Consider the following 21,470-nt stretch of genomic DNA (forward strand, 5'->3'; position numbering starts at 1 on the left):
TACGACAATAACGACATAACAAACTTAACAAACTTAACAAACAAAATAATTAGAATAATAATACTCTATTTTTATAAATTCACACTCGTTTACTTAGACTGATACTCACTGATATTCCAGTGACTATTCTCTATCAGCATTAGTATATTCACTTATCGATTAGTGGGGTTTCTCGCCAAATTTAGACGGAATATCTTAACTAGTAGTGAATATGCAACAACAGAGCAGCGCAGCAGCATTGCTTTTCTAGCAGCCAGGATGGTTTCTTTTTACGCTTGAATCACAGGAAGTTATTTCTATCTTACCAAAGAAGCGTAAATGAATGAAAGCTTCGTATAGGAACGACAACAAACAGCTATGGAGGTAGTACAATTGGGGGGTGTATAATAGAAATGCAAGTGTGATCAAAGTTTCATAGTATGAAAAACTATGAACATATCCAGCATTTAGATAGGCAGGGATATAGATGAAATAAAGTTATCAAAAGCTAAGAAAGTGGACAATATGAGCAGCCCTTCCCGATAACCAAGCTTGCTAACCCCACCTAGTTAGGCAGTTGGCTCGCTATATACATTTATTATTTGTCAATTGCTTGTAAGTCGTTATTTGTAGCGGTTGGTCGGTAGATCAGGGGATGATGGGTACCTACCTAAGTGCAGATTACTCTAAGAGGAGCCAGCCCATTTAGTCAAGTCTCAAAGTATTCAAAACAACAGAGATAGGCAAGCAAAATAGGGCTATTAGTAGTACTACTAGTCAATAGCTATAGCAAAATCATTCGGTCATTCCTCAGGCCAGTCTAGGAAATTAAAAATCGAAATTAAAAATTAGAAATTAGAATAAGCTCAAGGTATAAGAAACGAGCTACGAAAAAAAAAAAAAAAAAAGAGCTATGAAAAAAGAGCTATGAGGAAATGAATGCTAATAGGAAGTAACTTTGCAGCTAGCGTTTGTAGCCTAGACATAGCATAGGCAAGGTAGACGAGGGGGTAGACGAGAATTGTTTCGGCAGTTGCCTGCCAAGATACTCTACTCCTATACCTATACACTCTCTCAGAACGAGCCTGTTAGGACGAGCCTGTCAATTCCTCATATCTGTCACATGCTGTCAGTGTATGTGTATTCAACGGTTCCAGGAACCGTTTGTGGTTCTTTGATGGTACCTCACCTACCCCTGTTCCCCGGCATAAGCATTACAGAGAGCCAATCAAAGATAGTTGTGGCGGTGATTAATTAAATTTCATACAACAGATTCTCAATTAGTCAAGTCAAAGCGTACTTGTGTTTATACACTAAGACCCTTATTTAATAAGTTCCTGCCATGTTTGGACATTGGCAAAGTTCCAAATGAACAATATCCAACTCGAGTTGGCTGCATATGGTTCCGGTAATGTGGGTTTGTTTCAAGTCTGCACTGGCATGCAACGATCACCTCTGTTTACAACTGACCAACCTCACGATCTTCCTAACGTCATTTTTATAGGTGTCTCCCGTCGAGGAATAGTTCAGTACCAACTGGGACAAGACCGAGCCGCTTCGAAAATGAACGACAACCAAGCCAGTTTTTAAAATAGTCTAGTTTTTTCGTAGCAGCGAAAATTACATTGCTTATTCATTTCTTATTCACAATTAATTAGCAAGCGGAAAGAAATATACAAGAACAAAGAACCGCGAACCGCGAACCAAGAACTATAAGTTCGCACGTCCAGTAAAACTAAAAAAAAAAAAAAAAAGAGCGTTTGCAAATTCATTTCCCCGAGTTTTCTTGGCTAAACGGTCGGTGGGTCTTGGTGCCTATCATTCAACTATAAATTCATTTCAAATTCTCGCTCATGCATACACCACACCAAATAGGAAAGCCAAACAGTAACAGAGTTATAGTGGTGGTGCATACATGGGCGATCTAAGTTTGTTAGCTGATGGGGGATTGTCGATAGAAAACGGTTGCAAATATACTAATTAAGTAAGAGATGACATGCTGGATTTAGCCTTGTTGTAGATCTCCATGACCAGTTATAGAAAAGAGTATCGCAGAAAAGAAATGGGACCGTTGGTCAGTGAGGTATGAGCGCTATGAGCAAAGCAAAGCACCAGATGGCTGGTAGCGAATTTTATGTGAAACACAGGAACTAGCGAACAAGAATATTTCAGGAAATGAGCAAACAGATAGACACTGCTAACAAGTGAAGACATGGCTGACTAGTATGCAACTAATTGTTTTTTGCCTTAGACTTGCATGGACAATATTCGGCGAACTTTTGTTAGTGAGCTATAGAACTATTGCATTTAATTTACGGACCAATTGATTCGAGGAAAACAAAAATAGATTAGTGGCATTGATATTCGACACCCTCCTTATTATTTGGATCCTTCTTAGTCTGGGAGAATCCATGCTGTCGCTGCAGCCAACCGTTAAATTCAAAATCAAATAATTATTATTATCCCGTCCAGCCGCACGATTTCCAAAGAGGCTGACTAACATGACTGGCTAATAGCAGGGTTGACTCTTGCCTAACTAGCGGGAAGATTAGCAGAATCCATACTGCAAAAGCGGCGCGACAGAAACAAGCTGGAGGCAAGCGTCCATAGCAGGTAATTGACCAACGAGTCTTTCAGGAACCAAAAATGTAGCACAATGTGCGACGAGATGGAAGGGGGAATTCCAAAAGCATGCAGATACAGGACAAACAAGCCTATCCCTGTACATATCCGCATCAGTTCGTACCTGGTGCCTTATTGCTGCTTATCTCTAGGGAACTTCCGGCTGAGATCAAACATTCGTCTCACCACACAAAACCACACTAACAAATCCAAGACCACTAAACCCAACCAGAGACCCCCACACAAACTCCTCGAGCAGAGCTCGAGGAGCAACCAGGGTCTGGGGCGGAGCCCCAGCCGCCGGAGGCAGACCACACCCCCCGGGCCCCTGACATCCCCCAGACATTCCGTGTAATAAACGACCAACCTCCTCGAGGTACAGCACAAGGGATTGACAGGTGTGCTGCAATGTATGATTGTAACAGATATGCAGGTTGCAGCAGTGATGGTCATAAACGATAGACAAAGCATGGATGCCGTTGTAAACTCACATGCTTCTCCTGTAATATCAGCGCCGATCGCGGCAGTATTTGTTGTGGAATCCGGTAACTTATTAACCACATTGGGCCGGGCGCTGTGCATTGGCAGCGAGCGATCGCTTATCCTGAAACAAGGTTGCATACACACACAAACAAGGACGTCCACCATTCCCACCACCACGGGCCAGCACCTCCAACACGGCACTGGGACCAATGTTTCATTCATATCAGGTCTATTCTCGCTCGCTTTTGCTGCTGCTGCTGCTGCTGCTGCCGACCACAACAAACAAACAGGACCCAGCCGACACGCGGGACGGACCAATGCATGTTTTAGACACGGACCGACCTCCGGGTGCTCATCCAATCTTAACTTTAAAGTCCCCGGACATGCCTCCGGCGGCTGGGGCTCCGCCCCAGACCCTGGTTGCTCCTCTCGCTTCGCTCGAGTCGTCTCGTCGAGGGGTCCAGTCAGCGAAAAAACTCCTGCGAAGCAGGAGCAACCAGGGTCTGGGGCGGAGCCCCAGCCGCCGGAGGCACACACCCACCCCCTCCCCAGTGGTCCATCCCCGCCATGTGCTGGTTAGACCTCGGCACCAGCACGAATTGAACGACGGGCTGGTTGCCATGTCTCACATTCATTCTTGGTCTGTTGCTACCCCTGACAGTCGAAACGCTAAATGCATCAAACGTTCGCGGCCTGCTGACAGCAGAACTGCTGATCAACTTTAAAATATTATCACCCCCTTGCTCGCCAGCTGCCAGCAGTCGGTTCATGTATCGGATGTGGCTGGTAGAGGTAGCGGTAGTGGGGGACGGACGGGATGGGCACGTTTTGATAGTGGGTGGTTTGATCAATGTGCGGTAAATAGACCCATCGGAGCTGCAATGATCATTGGCCCCGCCAGCATTAGTCCCGACTGCTGGCTGGAAAAGTTGGGGTCAAGGCGTTTTCCTACATGGACATGAGCTATCTCTAAAGTGCATTGCCAGTGGGTTTCTGCGCAGCGTCGCCTTATCAGGACTGATTGAAAACTCAAATATCTCCGGCCGCCGAATGTTAGAGTTTCCCACACAATGGTCCGGTTTCACCTGTGTCCGAGATAGTCGAGTTGCGGAAGTAATTCGAGCAATTGGACCCGGTGCATGACAAAGTGAATTATCCCGCAAAAAAAAAATAATCACCCCATTTGTTTACTCACTGCCGTTTTTTTTGTTTGTTTCTCTACAGCAACCTGATTCATATTACCCGTGAGTTCGTCCACTCACCGACCGACCGACAGACCGACAGATACATTCATTGATCGCATGTATCGACAATTGCACTTCTGCTGCTCTGCTGCTCTGCTGCTCCTGCTGCTCCTGCTCCTACTACTGCTGCCTCTGCTCCTGCTCCTGCTCCTGCTGCTGCTGCCAGAATATATCCTCGGCAAGTTCACCTTCTCATGGCTGCTTCTGGAGGTGCTGCTGCTCCTGCTCCTGCTCCTGCTGCTGATTGACAAATGAACTGCAATTGACGGCCGGATCTGCTTGCAACCAAGTGCCAAGTGTGTGTTTCCATTGGACATACACCGTCTGCGGTAGCGCGATTGGCAGACTTGATACCATGTCTCCAACATACTTGGATTGTCGCTAATTATTACAGACACGCATGATACATGCAGCTATCCGTGTCGCGGCCCCAGCCCTTGCTAACCGACCTGCGGAACCTCAGTCCTCAAGCAGGTCCTGTATTATCAGACATGCTTACACCTGGTCTATCAGGTCTGCATCAAATAATATTACCATATTATTTCCCTGGCAGACCGGTCCTAGGACTGTGGTGCCGGGTGTGAGACGGGGTGTGGGCCTGCCTCCGGCGGCTGGGACTCTGCCCCAGACCCCGTGGCTCCTCTCGCTGCGCTCGAGTCGGGTTTGGGGGGTCCAGCAGTGTCTGGGATGGTGAGTTGGAGGTGGTTTTGGGGGAGTAGAGAGGAGGGAAGAGGGATTTGGGGCCCGATCGTAGGGGAGCTGGGTCTGCATGTGGTATCAGTCAGATCGTGAAGTGACCGGCTGTTTTGCTGTGGTTTTGGTAATATTTTTGCAATTGTGTCTATGGATATCCGTCTGTGCGGTGGTAGTTCCTGCTCGTGCTCGTGCTTGTGCTACCTGTGCAATCCACTGATCTCGCGACTTCTCCTCTGATTTATTATTTGCTGTACTCACAGCAAATCTCACTCACTCAAATCTCAGAATCAACCTGCAGATTCAACTCACCTATCCAGCGGCTCTATTTTACTGCCTCACAAGATGAAATTTCATTTTTACCAGGAAGGAAATCTTCTAGCCACAACCAGACGGCGCCCTTTCAACGATATTTCCTATTCGAGGTCGGGCTGCATCGGCCGAATCCAGCAGGGATTTACACCCTATCCAAACCGGTCGACGCACCTAAATCACCGTCGATGAAGACAGGGATTGGATAGACTCTGCCACCACTTCCTCAACAAAGGCCCGTCCTCTTCCGATGCGGTTTTAGCTAGGGGGACGGGGGTCTGCCTCCGGCGGCTGGGGCTGCGCCCCAGACCCCCCTGCTCCTCTCGCTTCGCTCGAGTCGTTTGCGTGGGGGGACCCCTCGACTCAGCAAACCCCTGAGCCCCAAACCGCTGGCACCCCCCTCGCAACGACTCGAGCGAAGCGAGAGGAGCCGGGGGTCTGGGGCGCAGCCCCAGCCGCCGGAGGCAGACCCTGTATCCCAGAAAATACCCAGTCTATTAAAAAATCTATCTATGTAAAACCCGACCAGCTGCTCGAAGTGTGCCTGCACGACGAGAGCGTAATATATAATAAAAATACACAGACACCGAGCCCGGTCTGCTGGTGGTCCTGCCGGCAGTGGGTCGGTCGGTGTCTAGGAGAGGTTACCGTGATGCTTGGTTTGGTGGTTTACAGCAAAACGGCGGCGGCAGCGAGGACGGGCACCAGGAGACCGGCTTGCAGGTACGAGGCTCCGTTGGACTGCTCGACGTTGGTGGGTTGCACGATGGTGGTGTTGTCGGTGGCAGTGGCATTGGTGGTGGAGTTGGAGACGGCGCTGGTGGTGGCAGCGGCGGTGGCAGAGGCAGCCAAAGTGGAGTTGACGATGGCGACAATGTCGTTGGGGGTAGGGGCAATGGTGGCCGAGGTGACCTCAGTAGAAGAAGAGGCGGCGCTGGAGGAGGTGGTGGTGGTGGTCACAGCAGAAGAAGAGGGGGAGGAAGATGAAGAAGAGGAAGAAGAGGAGGAAGAGGAAGAGGAGGTGGTGGCCTCAACAGAAGAAGAAGAGGACTCCTCAGAAGTGGTGGTGGCAGCAGCAATGGTGCTGACAACGTTGGTAGAGAGAACGTGGGTGACAACAATGGTGCTGGTCAAGGTGGTGGTGGCAGATTGGGCCATAACAGAGGCAACAGCGGCGGCTGAGAGAGCGACGGTCTTGAATTGCATTTTTAAAAGATTGTTGGTTTTTAAAGAGTTGTGAAGTAAAAGAATGGACGTCTGTAAGACTTTTGGTGAACCTGGTTGATTTTCGAAAAAGTTTTCACTTTTTTTAGTGCAGTGTCTGTTTCTTATATAATTTCAGGTGTGGGATGGCCATTTCGCTTTCTGTCTTCTTCTTCCCCCGGGCAAAATCTCAATTAAGGACTACACACTGAACAAATCCGCTTTTTTTTTTTCTTTTCACTGGTTTTTCTTGTTTAAGATTTTCATGCAATGCACTACAACACTACTCTATTTCGCTATCCGAAAGCTGGCTCCCACTCAAATGTGCAAATTGACAATTAAATTGTCACCATTATTGCCGTTTAAGGTAGCAGTCCATGCACTGTTCAACGTTCGATAGGTACCTTTGACATCCCAGATAACCTTTCGCATTGCAGTCTATGCCGCTGTCAACTCCACATGTTATACCTTATCTACTACAACGAACACATTCAAATAACAAAAATTCTTTCAGTTTTAATTTTGTCATTGGAATTTGGAGAATACTTCGCAAATTGCCATGAATTTGTCAGTTGAAAATATCTTCACCATATGTCGCATACATCTTCCTCGAGCGATCAATCACCGTAGATCCTGAAAATCTTTTCCATATAACAACACCAGTAGGACCTGGCCCAATTGAGGATACATATGCAATGCGCAATTAAATTGAAATTTTGTGAGGCCTGCTTCTCTCAAGCCTATGTATGTACAGTAGGCTATTCGACCTGATATTAGGGTCGCTGTGAGCCGCTAGAGCCTGCTTAATGGGGAAATTCAATCTCTAAATCAAGACGGCCCCCGATTCTATTGGGTAGCTCAGTTGCCCAAAGCCCAATGTCTAGCATTGCCCTAAACTGGTCTCCGAACGAGTCATTTCCAAGACTGGGAGGTGACCTAGGCAACCATCTGCTTGACACAGACCCACAGGCTCGAGGAAACCAGAAAATTATTTGTAGTAGTAGCAGGGTAATTAGCCGCAGTCGAAACCGCAATATTACCAGAAAAAATAACAGTAGAAGTCAGGCTGTGTTAATTGTTTAGTTTATGTACTGGTACTGGTGCGATATCAGACCAGTGCAGATATAAATCTAGTTATAGTTATAGTTTTGAGGTAAAAGTAAAAGCAGTTCTTACAGTTTGTAAAAATCAGAACTGCCGTACTTGTGAAGTGCTTGTGAAGTGCCTTTGAAGTGCCTTCGAAGTGCTTGCAGAAGTGCTTGCAGAAATACTTGCAGAAGTCCTCCTAGCAGTACCCTCACAAGTCCCCCCTCCCCCCCCCCCCCCCCCCACTCATAGTAAAAGTGCCGTAGAAGTAGTAGATCAGGATGCAGCTACGGCGAGTGCCAGGGTAGTAAGGATAACCAGTAACAGCTTCGGGAACCGCTCCGCCAGCAGGCAAGCAGGCCGCCGGGCCCAGCGGGACGTCTGGCGCCTCTTTCTGCTGCAGCCTTCCTTCCTAGGCAACCACATCTCAGACCACCCATCTCAGACATACCGTGATAGCGCCGTGGCCAAGTCCAAACTCCCAATAGCGAACTCATTTCGCCGATAAAGTTTCAACTCCCGAAGCTTAATCCACACAGTCATCCCCACCCTGCTCTTATCTGTTTCCCCCCCTGGAGCCCACTCCGCATCACCCATGTCGGCAATTTCTGAACCAGCAATTGCTTCATAAAATCTCGCCACCATCTTCGCTTGCTCAAACCAGACCAGCTGCCCGGCTCTATTGCCTTGCCACTTATTTCTTTTGTTGAAAAAATTTTGCACTGTGCTTCTACCGCCAAACGAATCAAGACAAATACCCTAGCTTCTAAAGCCCTTTCCCAGCGCCAATTCAACCCCGACTAATCCTAACTATTACCCTAACATCCACACAATTTTCAGTCACCTACTAACTCGGGCTTTTTGCCCTAACCTAGAAAAATATTTTCCTGTCCTTACCCGGATGCACCTCTCGCTGACCCGATACTATTGCGTCGGGCGAGTGGTCCCCGGGCTCTCTCCGGGTCCTGCCGGTGTGCCTCCGGCGGCTGGGGCTCCGCCCCAGACCCCGCGGCTCCTCTCGCTGCGCTCGAGTCGTTGCGTGGGGGCCTTGTGTGGAATAGTGCTTGTGGATGATGTGCTTTGTATGGTGCATATTTACAAACTGTAAATGTGATTTTGGTGTAAATAAACCAACAATCAGGGTCATTGTTTTGAGTGCCAAAGACAGAGGGTGCTACTAACTCAGTAATTTTGGAGTGGCAATTGAGGTTTCCACTGACGTATTTCAAATACAGTCCAGTCAAGTCATTACTCTTGATACTAAATAAAATTAATGGCCAGACCACTGGTATCACCCAGGCTCTAGACTTCGGTTTCAAGTTGTTCTCGGTTATAACAATGCAGATCTTTTCATTTACCCCAGTGAAAACAACATTCCCGAAATCTCAGCTGTCCAAAAACTGGATTGCTTTAAACTAGGTCATATACTGATAAAATTGAAGCTACCACTGTTATAATTGAGTGTCTTTATTTGCGATGAGAGTGGTACGAAAATGATGATACCCCGTTAGAAGTATACACCTAGATTGAACATCTAGGCCGGGTAACATGGACCTCTTATCCTCTCAGAAGAGAGCTCGTACGATTCCTGAGCGCCGGGTAACATACGGTCTCCCAACAGTTGTCCCTGCTACCAATTATCATAACGATTTAGATAGAGTATATGAACACTCTGTAATTATATCACCATCCATTCTTACACCCCTTATTCGCATTATATAGTCACATTGTCTGGCTCTGATTTTATTTCCCTGGGAATCTAGCCAGACATTAACACCCAATTGACCCTCTGGACACTTTACATTGACCACGGCAGAGACTCTCTCAAACGGCCAAGTCATTCCGTAGCAAGGAAGCCACCAGATCACAAGCTCCGACAAGCGACTGAGAGCGAGATGGCGATGCACTGGCGTCATAGTGCTTGGTGCATAGGCAAGCGAGGTTCGTGATCTCGTCATCTCGCTCATAGCATGTACAGCTCAGGGGGTAAAAGCCAGGGGGCACATATTGCCTCCGGCGGCTGGGGCTCCGCCCCAGACCCTGGTTGCTCCTGCTTCGCAGGAGATTTCAGAGTCCCCAGACGAAAACGACTCGAGCGAAGCGAGAGGAGCAGCGGGGTCTGGGGCGGAGCCCCAGCCGCCGGAGGCAAACGCCGGGCAAAGAGTTTTGCCGGTGGAATGCCGACCGAGCCGGCTTGGACCAATAGTTTTTTCACAGGTAACAAAGTAAGGCCACTTAACTTAATTTTAGTTAGAGTTGGTTGGGTGTGCAGTGTCTCCAGCACGTTGAAGCATGTGATAGCAAGCTACCAGCAGCGACCCTGCAGAACAATCTGAACATGAAACCGAGCGGGTGGTACCGCGGCAGCTGGCTCTGATGCCAGTTCTATTCGGGACTTATGAGAAAGAGCCATTCGGTAACTAAAGAATCAAGAGTTGGGTCGTTTACCAGCTGGTCAGAATACAATGGAAACGAAAGGGGGATATTACAGTTGAAACAATAGGCCAGAGAAGGGCAAAAGTGCAGCCAATCCATCTGCCGATCAGTGAACCCGCCAATCTGTGTTTACCAACGCCCTTTCTAAGTAAACAGTCTTCTTCTTTATTCTTTACAAAAATAGAAATCGCTAATGGTGGGGTGGCAGCCTCCGGCGGCTGGGGCTCCGCCCCAGACCCCGCAGCTCCTCTCGCTTCGCTCGAGTCGGGCGAGGGGCATGCGGCGCCGTTTTCCATCCTTGGAAAATAGACCCCATTACAACCCCTCGAATCTCCATCTCCCGAAAAACCCAGCTTTACACCGTCCCCTCGCTCGACTCGAGCGCAGCGAGAGGAGCAGCGGGGTCTGGGGCGGAGCCCCAGCCGCCGGAGGCAACACCACCCCCAGAACCCGAGCCGTGAGGATTGTTTCCAGTGGGTTCTAGCGACGCAGGTTCCCCAACTTTAAAATCGGCATCGGCGTTTGGTGTCGCATGGAGACAAGCGTGGATTGCTATGCATGGCAAGTCTGGTGCACATCGGTGTCTGTATGTGTGCGGTTATGACGAGATGGAGACTAATTTGTTTGCTATAATGAACTTTATTCATCATACCCCGTTCCGAATAGGTTAGAGAATGCCAGGAGGTGGTGGCAATAGCAATCAAATCGTTGCCTTCTCTGGCAGTTACTGGAGACGCTAAGCCCTTCTGTCCATGTGTTTAGTGTTTAATACTCGTCTTTTCATTAGTATATAAGGTGATTGATTTCCCGTCTTGTCTTTATTTTTAATTCATCATCATCATCTTCTCTGATTGTATTAACTCATTTGTCTGTTACTACAATTAAATACTACTTCGCATTCACATCTCAACTCAAACTACACTAAACTACTACTACAATGTCTGACGCTGGAAGAAAGAACTTTGGTGACAAGGTCAGTGAGAGCTTGACCCCTGACTCCCAAAAGACTACCTACGACTCTGTCAAGGAGACTGCCACTGATGCCTATGACAAGGCCGCTGCCAACCTCACTCCTGACTCTCAGAAGTCTGTCTCCCAAAAGGCCGGTGACGAGTTCACCGGTGCCAAGAACGACCTCTCTTCTGCCACCTCCAAGCAATCCTCTGAGACCTCTAGCTCTGCCTCCGAGGGCTTGAAGGGCATTGTCGACACTGCTGCCGACTATGCCCACCAAGCTGCTGACTACATCCGTGGCACCGGTGACTCCACCACCACCACCGGCTCTACCGGTACCACCAAATAAACTGGTTCACTGGCATGACGTGTGAACAGGTTCGCTCAGGCCCCTGAGGCTGCCTCTTCATGTTATATAAGTTATTAATAAATATTTTCGCGCGAACTATACTCGAGGGAGGGAGTTCTGCCTCCGGCGGCTGGGGCTGCGCCCCAGACCCTGGTTGCTCCTCTCGCTGCGCTCGAGTCGGGCTTCGGGAATGACAGAATAGCATTTTCTGGAGGATGGTTGCAAGTTTTTCACCGGCTGTTGGTTCACACCCCCCTGGATGCCCCGCCAACTCAGGGGAACGTACCCCGCAGAGTGCATGCTATCACCAACCGTTCCTTATCTTGCGTAATCACAGCTCCGACTACGGAGTCAGCGCATATACTACCACCCTCCTCCCAGAACAAACCCAATCCCCTCGCAATCTCCTGCGAAGCAGGAGCCACGGGGTCTGGGGCGGAGCCCCAGCTGCCGGAGGCAGGTACTGGTAGTGGGGTTGTGCCTCCGGCGGCTGGGGCTCCGCCCCAGACCCTGGTTGCTCCTCTCGCTACGCTCGAGTCGGGCGTCGGGAGTGGCAGATAGCATTTTCTGGAGGATGGTTACAAGTTTTTTCACCGGCCGTTGGTTCACACCCCCCTGGATGCCCCGCCAACTCAGGGGAACGTACCCCGCAGAGTGCATGCTATCACCAACCGGTCCTTATCTTGCGTAATCACAGCTCCGACTACGGATTCAACGCACACACCACCATCCTCCTCCCAGAACAAACCCAATCCCCTCTGCAATCTCCTGCGAAGCAGGAGCCACGGGGTCTGGGGCGGAGCCCCAGCCGCCGGAGGCAGGTGCTGGTAGTGGGGTTGTGCCTCCGGCGGATGGGGCTCCGCCCCAGACCCCGTGGCTCCTGCTTCGCAGGAGAGTATGAGTAGGTCGGAGGCAGCTGGGTTTTTGACAGGTGGGATTTGACGGGCTTTCGCCGGTCCGAATGTGGGTGCTCCCTCCCACGCTGGGGGAGAGTTGGGCGGTGGGGGATGTGGGGGCGGCTGGGATGGAATCGGATGAGGGTGATGACTCGGATGCGAGCCCGGAATGGCCCGACTGTGCTCGCTTATCCTCCAATGGGCGGAGCGGAGAGTGGAAACTGTGCAGGTGTTGTTTGGGTCGTCGATCGCGTTTGATAGATTGGCTCTTATCCAGCCAATAGAAGGCTGCATAGATAAGAGACGTTATCTGCATTTGGCACTGATCGGCTCCACTAATATTCAGCGATGAACTGGCCGGCTATTGGCGTTGCAAAAATGTCACGTCAAACTAGAATTATTGAGATGATATGGGTATCGTTGGATAGGGGGTGTTATGGTTTAGAGATCTGGGTAGAAAACTCTGAGAAATTGTGTGACCTAGACCGGAAAATAGAGTGTTGGTTGCGGCAGAACAATGTTGGGTCCCCTGTGAGACAGGAATATCATACATAGATCGGCGGTGACGATCTACGGTTTGAACACGCATAAGTCCGTGTCCACCTGTAAGGGTCAACACTAGTCCGTTTGCCAACGGTAGAGTTTTGACAGTAAAATCGGCTATGGGTAAAGGAATTACCTCAGAATCCGAGAAATGCACCACCAACCCCGTCTTAGTTGCGCACGATTGCCGTCCGTTTAGTTTACACGGGTAAAATCCCAGTAATAATTACTGACTCGTTCGTCACCTGTTTTTCTTTTTCTCACAGTTTATGCTCCGAGACATAACATAATAGGTACCGACCGATTTAGCCCGCCCCATCGCCATCTAATTCGACTACAGGTACACTGAGATCATCTCCTATCCGATATTTAATAGACCAATGGGTTAAACCGTAAAAAGGGTAAACAACAGCGAGCATAATACATAACGGGATTAAGTTTAGAAGTACGTTAGTTAGTTAGTTAAGAGATAATTACTTGCCTCCTTTGGATTACCTGTTTATCCAGTTACTAGCTGACACTGGTATACGAAACGATTTAACTATTTTTTTTTTTTTTTGTTTTTCTGTTTTACTGTTCATCTCTTTATCATTTTTGTTACACTATTTTTTGATCTAGCACCACATCTGCACCGATTTGTGCTTAGAGGGGGAGCTCTGTTACTACTGTAAGTATCACTATGGATTAGTGGTGAGTTCACTGTTATTACCGGGTTATATGCACTTGCTTGCCGGCCCGCTGGTAATTGTGTGTGAGATCTTTAGATGATTTGTTCTGTATTTACTTGTTGTCTTTGATTTGACTTGTTACTAACTTTTGAGTATTGAAATTCACTGCAGACCACTGTCTGAATATTGTTACCACTACTTTCAACGCGATAAATACTTGTCATTGAGGTTGTTGGTTGTTTAAATTGATTATAAATTGGAGTTGGCCGAGGGATTTATTAATCGACATCAGTCAGTTTGATAGTACCACTTCCAGTAACGACACCGAGCACAAACTATCAACTACCAACTACCAACTTGGAATCTTGTAAATTACTATCACCAAATACCAGTATTACCGACTGCCACTACTGCCGACAGTCACTACCAACAATTCCTACTGCCAAGTGCCAGTTCTAACTTCTACTATCGACTGTTTCTACTTTCGACTACCAATACACCTTCTGACTGGCGTTTCCGTTGGCACTTTTCGCTGGCACATAGTGCGACCTGTATCGATTCAATTGACATTTCCCTTGCTGAGCTGCTGTTCGATACATAGCATCATAGCATAGCAATCAGCAAACCCACTTTTCAATTCTTTAGTAATTCTGCCTTTTTTTGCCCTTCACACTGCAGTCGACTCTAGTCTTGCCACAAATTACGCCCTACAATCTATATAATAACACATCTCATCCACTTTTATGCTGCCTGGTCTGCTTAAAATGATGATAATGGATGACATAGGCCCATCTTTTGGCGGCGACGACACCAGCTCATCGTCACCTCTTCCGAACAATATGCACCATGGTCACATTCGCGCTGCTTTAGACTTTATCGGCAGTAATACCACTGATCCATTAGTAAAGAAAGAATCTGCCGAAGACACTTTTCAACTACCGAGTGCTCTATATTTTGGAAACGGTGAGATGACCGACGACGATATGAACATCACTGATGAAAATACTGCTTCAAATGCAGCCACTGCTGCAGTATCGTCATCATCTACCTCGGTGTCGGGTCAAGGTTCATCATCGTCTTCTTCCTCTACATCGGATATTTGGAAAATGTACTCTAAAGCGAGGTTTTCAATGCTTCCCAATCGAAGTCGTATTGAAAATCTCACTTGGAGAATGATGTCCATGGATATTGTGAATGCTAGAGCTAATAACAATCTTACACTAGCATCGGCTCATCCTATATCCATGTCATCCGGTGTCGATAATTTACAGTCTGGATACCAGCTTGCTGACGGATATCCGCAATTCAACTCAGTTTCCAGTTCTATCAGAAACATGCCTACAAATCACCAGGTGCCAAACATGAACACGTCAGGTGCACCCGATTCAAACGAATGGAGCGCTTATAACCAGCATCGTCGCAGCCAGTCGATTGACACGTCACAGCGACCCTTTCAACCTGCAAATGGCCAGGGTCAAATGGGTCAGTTCAGTGTAAACGACAACCAGCAATCCCATCTTCAGCATCAGCATCAACAACAGCAACTACAACAACAACACCATCACCAACAACAGCAACAGCAGCAGCATCAACAACATCAACAACAACTTCAGCAGCAACAACAACAACAGCAACAGCTATCATATCGGTCGCAATCAAATAGCAACCTTCATAGCCAAGCTCAACAACCATCACGACTTCAATATCAGCCAACAGCAGCTGATCTGTCATCTTTACAACCCCAGAAACCCCATGGAAGTCCGTCTTTTGCTGCTCTGTCGCCAAGTCCATCCGCAAGTCAAAGTGGTCCTGGTTCTTTCGACTATGCTGCTCATATCAAGAAGTTGAACAACACTATACATCAAAGAGAACATGCTCCACCATTATCACGAGGAACTTCGTTCTCCCGTAAGAGACAGGCAAACTCCCCACTAGCACTGGCTGCCGAGGGTGTTTCTCCCGCTGCTACTAGCAGCAACCATGATATGCAAAATGAGGACGGATTGGTGTTTGGATTTGCTACTCCCGAAGAAGAGGATAACCGGTTTAGATTCTCACTGGATCCGTTGGTTATTGAAGGTTTGGATGGAGGACTATTTGGCCCGTCTCGACCGGTATCTCCAAAACCATCGTCTAATGCCCACAGTTTGACCACTGCATCACCTTCGGTTCTCAACAGCCAGCATCAGCATCATCACCAACAAAGACATCATTCCTCTTCATCCAATAGCATTCAACAATTCAACTCATCTTCCTACTCATTCCATTCTACTGCCAACCCACGAGACATTCTCACACATTCCCATTCATCATCCACTGCTTCTATTTCTGACATGTACCAACTTCCTTCATCAATCCCATCTTCAGCTATTTCCAGTGGAGCCACTACTCCGACCTTTTCAGTTGCCAATGGACGAGAATCGATCTTTTTCGACTCTATTGCTAAACCAAGAGATGACCGACGAGCACGATTTTCAGTTGGCATGGCATCGTCTCCAGTTGGCAATGGTTGGCAAGACTCGGTACCACATCCACGGTCATATTCTGATGTCAACAATACTCTTCCAGGATCATGGCATGGAGGTGAACACAGTCAAAACGCAAGCAACACGAGTCTTAGTAGCAGCATGTTTCAACAGCGCCAGCTCCAAAATGCTCGTCATGAGTCTGCCATGTCTCTAGACATCAACAACAATCCCATGGCCGATTCGTCTGGTGCAAACAATCCAAACTCTAACAACCCATCTTCGTTCCAGCATATCCATCCATCGCAACTTCACAACGGGTCCCCATCTCTTCAAAGCGAATTATTCCAAATTGGAAGTTTGCCAAACAAGTCTTCTACTTTCTTCTCTTTGGATACACACGATGAGATGGACGAGGTTCAGTTCAACCAACCTCAAGGTTGGAAACCCAAGCTCACCAAGACCAACTCCGCTACTACCACATCTGTCCTATCACAACGTCTGGCTAACAGTCGGAAATCGACAGTTGCTGGTGGTGCAACGGGAGTAGCTCCATCTTTAGCTGCTGCTGCTAGTGCTGCTATCGCTTCGACAGCAGTTGCGACACCCGAGAGTGAATACAGTTCACCGACATCCACGCCTTCAGGAACAGCAACTCCAGGAGCATCCGAGTCCAGAACAGATTCACCATCTGCCGCCAGCAAACAAACAACCTCCAAACCTGCTAAAGAAACCAAACCTGCTGTTAGCTCATCCTCGACTTCAACTCCCATGTCCTGTACCAACTGTCTTACCCAGACAACACCACTGTGGAGACGTAACACCGAGGGTCAACCGCTCTGTAACGCCTGTGGACTGTTCTTAAAACTCCACGGAGTCGTAAGACCACTTTCCCTGAAGACCGACGTGATCAAGAAACGAAACCGGGGTAATGGAGAAGAAGAAACCACCACTACTAGCGGCAACAAACCACGGAAATCCAGCTCCCGTCGCGGATCCATGGTTTCTGAGCGAGGATCTGGCAGTGCACCTGGATCACGACGTCAATCGATGACCAAAGCACGACCCAAGGTCACCCCAACCGTAGTAGCCGAGCAACTTCCCGCAACCGAGAAACAGCCCCGACAGACCACCAAAGTCAAACAAGAGCCCTCCGTTACCGTCACCTCGGCCATCGAAGACACCCCCACAACATCCCCCGAAAGACGCACCGGCCAGTGGGACTGGCTGACCATGACACTATAGACTATGATTTACGACTGTACGTTTAATTTTTTATTTCTAATCTAATAATACATCCATTTTTCGCCTGATTCCTGCCTGCCTCCGGCGGCTGGGGCACTGCCCCAGACCCCGTAGCTCGCTTCGCTCGTTTGATACGGGTCCCCTGAGTCGGTCCAGACGTGCCTCCGGCGGCTGGGGCGCTGCCCCAGACCCCGTGGCTCGCTTCGCTCGTTAGCTAGGGGTCTCCAGTCGCAGCGAGCCCAGCCGCCGGAGGCACACTTCAGAGCCACTCCAGACATGCCTCTGACGGCTGGGACGCTGCCCCAGACCCCGTATCTCGCTTCGCTCGTTCGCTAGCGGTCCCCAGTCGCTCGCGAAGCGAGCACAACCAGGTCTGGGCGGAGCCCAGCCGCCGGAGGCAGACCCCACTACCGGTTCGCGAAGCTAGAGCGGGTTCCAGAGGCACCAGAGCTTAAATGCCAGATGTGGCCTATGGTTTGCGACCATGATGGCGATCTAATAATACAGACCCGGCTATGTTGCTAGCAGAACGAGTAAATTATGTTATTGGGGTTATATGTATAGAGATCATATTACTTGAGAGAATAAATAAATAGACCAAAATCCTCAGCTCGTGGTTATTAGATAATAAATTAGGATTCTAGCAGCAGAAAAAGAATTACACGGTTTTTTAGTATGACAAATATTCGAGACTTGTTTCATCGCTCGGCTCCAGCACCCACGGGATGGCGGCGGGTGTGGCCGTTTCATAGATCGAAAAAGAATATTACAAAGACTGGCGAGATAGACGAGGATATCGAGGCGCGGTGGTTTACTTTCCGTGTACGTGCAAGGTTCCGTTTGTTGTCCCGTTTATCATGCCGTTGGAGTTAGCGACACCATTGGTATAGGGGCTTGCTCCTCCGCTTCCGTTGACATAGGTATTTGATGAGTTACTTCCATTTGACGAGGAGCTGTTCTGTGATGAGTATCCGTTCATTTGTGAACAAGGGATCTGGTTGGTAAAAGCATAGGCCGAGGCTGCTTGAGAGCTGATAGAGTTTGATCTCGATTGCGAAGCTCCGCCACCAGTGCGGAATATCGTCGACGACAGTCTTTTAACAGTGGCAGCTGGTTTGTTTGCAACCATGCTGTATCGGTCAGTTCCAGATACAATGTCATTCAAGTCAAACTGTTGAGAAAAAGGCTGGGGTCCTCCGGCATTTCCTGCTAATGTCGACAAGGTAGGAGACGACATGCGGTGGTAACCGGCAGAAGACCCAATTCTGTTCAAATGAAGCTCTGAGTTGTGGGATCCAGGACCGCCCACCGACCGTCTCGACCGTCTAGCAGTAATGTTCATCATGTCGATTTCTTTGTTTTTGACAGGTTGTGGCGAACTGAAGTTCAGAACAGGTTCAGTGTATCGTTTAGGTGATGTTCTAATCGATGGTCTGGACAGAGGTGGTGGTGCAGCAAGGTTGTGTTGTTGTTGTTGGCGTGATGGTGGTCTGTTAGGAACCTGTCCTTGAGGAGCTTGTCCTTGGGGAACTGGTGGTCTTTGCTGTTGCTGCAGTTGTTGCTGTGATGGATAGTAATATTGTTGCGATGGTTGCTTTTGATGTTGTTGTTGATGCTGCTGTTGATGTTGCTGTTGATACTGTGGTTGTTGCAATGGCTGCTGCTGTTGTTGTTGCTGATAAGATCCTCTTCGGTTTGGAGGAGGGTGCTGATTGGTTTCGAGACTGTAAACATGCTGTTCGCGAGCTAGCAGCGCTTGTTCCCGTTTATACAGAGCATCTTCACGAGCTTTTAAAGCAGCAAGAGATGCAGCCGACGCAGGTTTCGAATCGACTACCGAGGTCGACAGCAGACTATTGCTGCTGCCAGTGTTGCTACTGGCTGGAGAAGATGCTGTAGAGGTAGTAGCAGGAGGAGCGAGTAAAGAACCGGCACCTGAAACGGTGATATTCTTTCTATGCCACAAAGTCGATGCATCTTCATGGTCGTTGAGCTTGGCTAACTGGGTCATAAACGCAAAAACACATTCTAAATAAGGGGTAGAAGCAGACAGTCCTAACTCATCAGACAAGAGAATGGGATGAAGCAAAATAATGTCGACAGGAATGTTGAACCGGTAAAAGTACTCGTAATACATGTAAACAGACGAAGAATGAGGGAAAACAGGAGATGTCGAGGTGAGGATTTTCGGGGTTACAGACTGAATAAGCATAGGGTGTACAAAATCGTCGAGCGAACCCAAACTTTCGCATTCAGGACCACCTTGGCGCTTTGCAATTAGTAATAATTCATTAATAATGCCCTCATAAATGGGTCTGGCAACAACACTAGACGCCAGTTTAGCCGGATCACTGATATCGAGCATAATAGACAGCGGTTCAAAAGCTATTAACGGAATGGCTCTCTGCCACTGGTGTTTCAAAAAAGCACCTGGACTAGAAACAATTGACGCATCCAAGCCCGAGGTTTGTAAGAACAAAACGAGGTCTCTAATCATGGACGAAGCACGCAGTTCAAACGGGTCAGGAGCGGCCGGTTCGAAATACACTCTGTTAGACCCATTAGACCCGGAAAAATGGACGTATTTGCAGCCCGATTCTGGAGGGATTTTGTAGACGTTTGAGTCGCTAATAACACAAGATACAGGGTTTTTTGGGAATTTCTGGCGAACGTAATTTTGTAGTGGAGGAGATCGCGAAGTGTCGAGAAGAATAAGTGTATGGCCAGAAATAATGAGTTTTTGCAGCGGTTTGAGAATTCTGTTCAATTGACGCAGCGAGGCCAACGACAATAGCACTATATCAAACCCCAATATACTCGTATCATTATTATTATTCGGCAAAGAGACGCTTGTCGACGAAGGAGAAACATCGTCTTCATTCGCATTCCCACTCGCATTTCCAACTGGATCCAGTGTATTATAATCCAAAACATGATCAGGAGTAAACGTACCAGACACGCCAAACGACTCGGACGAAATCAAAACACCGGACTTCTTAGACGACAAATTCGGCCATGCCACAGACACAGAACAAGACTGAGACGCCGCCAGCCTCCACGACAAAAACACCGCCGAGGCGCTCGACCCGACTACCCCTGTTAGTTTCTGTTCGTGGGTGTGCCTCCGGCGGCTGGGGCTACGCCCCAGACCCCTCAGCTCCTCTCGCTTCGCTCGAGTCGGGCGTCGACGACCCCCTACGAAAAAAAACTCCTGCGAAGCAGGAGCAACCAGGGTCTGGGGCGGAGCCCCAGCCGCCGGAGGCAGTCCCCTCCCCCCAAAACACCCCAGAAAACGAGCTCCCGGTCCAGTTGGACCTAGAAACCAGTCGTCAGGAGTCAGGAGACGTAGAATGGTACTTACTGGACAATACTCGCAATCTCGACATGATACAATAGAGGCCCTAGAGCCGGTAGCGATAGTGGTTATATTGGTGCGAGGACACGGGGAAATCAGGCGATAGCACCGGGAAAAAAGAGTGTAAGAGTGTCGGGGACAGGAGAATGAAGGCCGCTGAATGAGAATATCGGTGCCCGAGGAAAGACGAAAGGGAAAATATTATTATTGGTAACTGCTGTCGCTAACTAAAGTTTTTTTCTTTTTACTTGGAACTGCACACACTCTGCAAGCCAACCTGCTACTCTATACATGGACCCTAGCCGTGCTGAAGAGGTGCGTTTGAGGGCAGTTCATGTACTATGTACTATGTACTATGTACTATGTAAGAGGCTTGTACATGTGGAAAGATAATAATTATCCTAGTAATAAAATTAGGTCTCGAGTGGGCCAGCCAGGTCACTTTTTTTTTTTGCAGACCGACCGGTCGAAAGGCGGACAGGCTGGCAGGCGGGCGTGTGTCAGTGCTAACGACGACCTGACAGCCAAGCGAGACCGGTGTTCCAGTCGTCTGAAAGCAAAACAAACATTGTCCCCTTGCCGGCGTTACCGGAACACCCTATTCTCCGGCCTGGAGATACTTTGTTACTACTTTGTTACTACATTTTCATATGCTTGATAATTTAATACCCGGTCTCCAGGCACTGCACTGCCGGCAATACCATTAAATCCGCGATACCTCCACCGCTGGGAATAATTAGTAACATTTAACTAAGTGAAACAGGATGAAAAATAAATAAAATAAAATAAAAAAAATAAAATAAACAAGCAGATAACAGATTAAACAGACAAAACGATAGACACAGCAGACGACAAAACAGACAAAACAGATAAAACAGAACAGATAAGAGAGATGAAACGGAAACAGATAAAACACAGCAGATAGAGTATTGTGGTA

General features: G+C 48.3%; 3 protein-coding genes across 3 annotated transcripts; 2 read left to right on the top strand and 1 right to left on the bottom strand.

Annotated features, from left to right (window-relative positions):
• Window positions 1-10,995: 10,995 nt before the first annotated feature.
• On the top strand, window positions 10,996-11,361 carry HSP12 (lipid-binding protein HSP12; the record flags this gene model as incomplete). The annotated part of the gene is made up of 1 exon (XM_018880660.1): window positions 10,996-11,361. The coding sequence occupies one exon, from the start codon at window positions 10,996-10,998 to the stop codon at window positions 11,359-11,361; it is 366 nt and encodes a 121-aa protein (XP_018734602.1).
• Window positions 11,362-14,211: 2,850 nt separating this feature from the next.
• On the top strand, window positions 14,212-17,178 carry GAT1 (Gat1p; the record flags this gene model as incomplete). Its single annotated transcript, XM_018880670.1, has 1 exon — window positions 14,212-17,178. One exon carries the CDS (start codon window positions 14,212-14,214, stop codon window positions 17,176-17,178), a length of 2,967 nt encoding a protein of 988 aa, XP_018734603.1.
• An 811-nt stretch (window positions 17,179-17,989) lies between these two features.
• On the bottom strand, window positions 17,990-19,675 carry SVL3 (Svl3p; the record flags this gene model as incomplete). Its single annotated transcript, XM_018880681.1, has 1 exon — window positions 17,990-19,675. One exon carries the CDS (start codon window positions 19,673-19,675, stop codon window positions 17,990-17,992), a length of 1,686 nt encoding a protein of 561 aa, XP_018734604.1.
• Window positions 19,676-21,470: the final 1,795 nt, after the last annotated feature.

This window comes from Sugiyamaella lignohabitans, chromosome A (genome assembly GCF_001640025.1).
Source record: "Sugiyamaella lignohabitans strain CBS 10342 chromosome A, complete sequence".
NCBI lineage: Eukaryota > Fungi > Ascomycota > Dipodascomycetes > Dipodascales > Trichomonascaceae > Sugiyamaella > Sugiyamaella lignohabitans.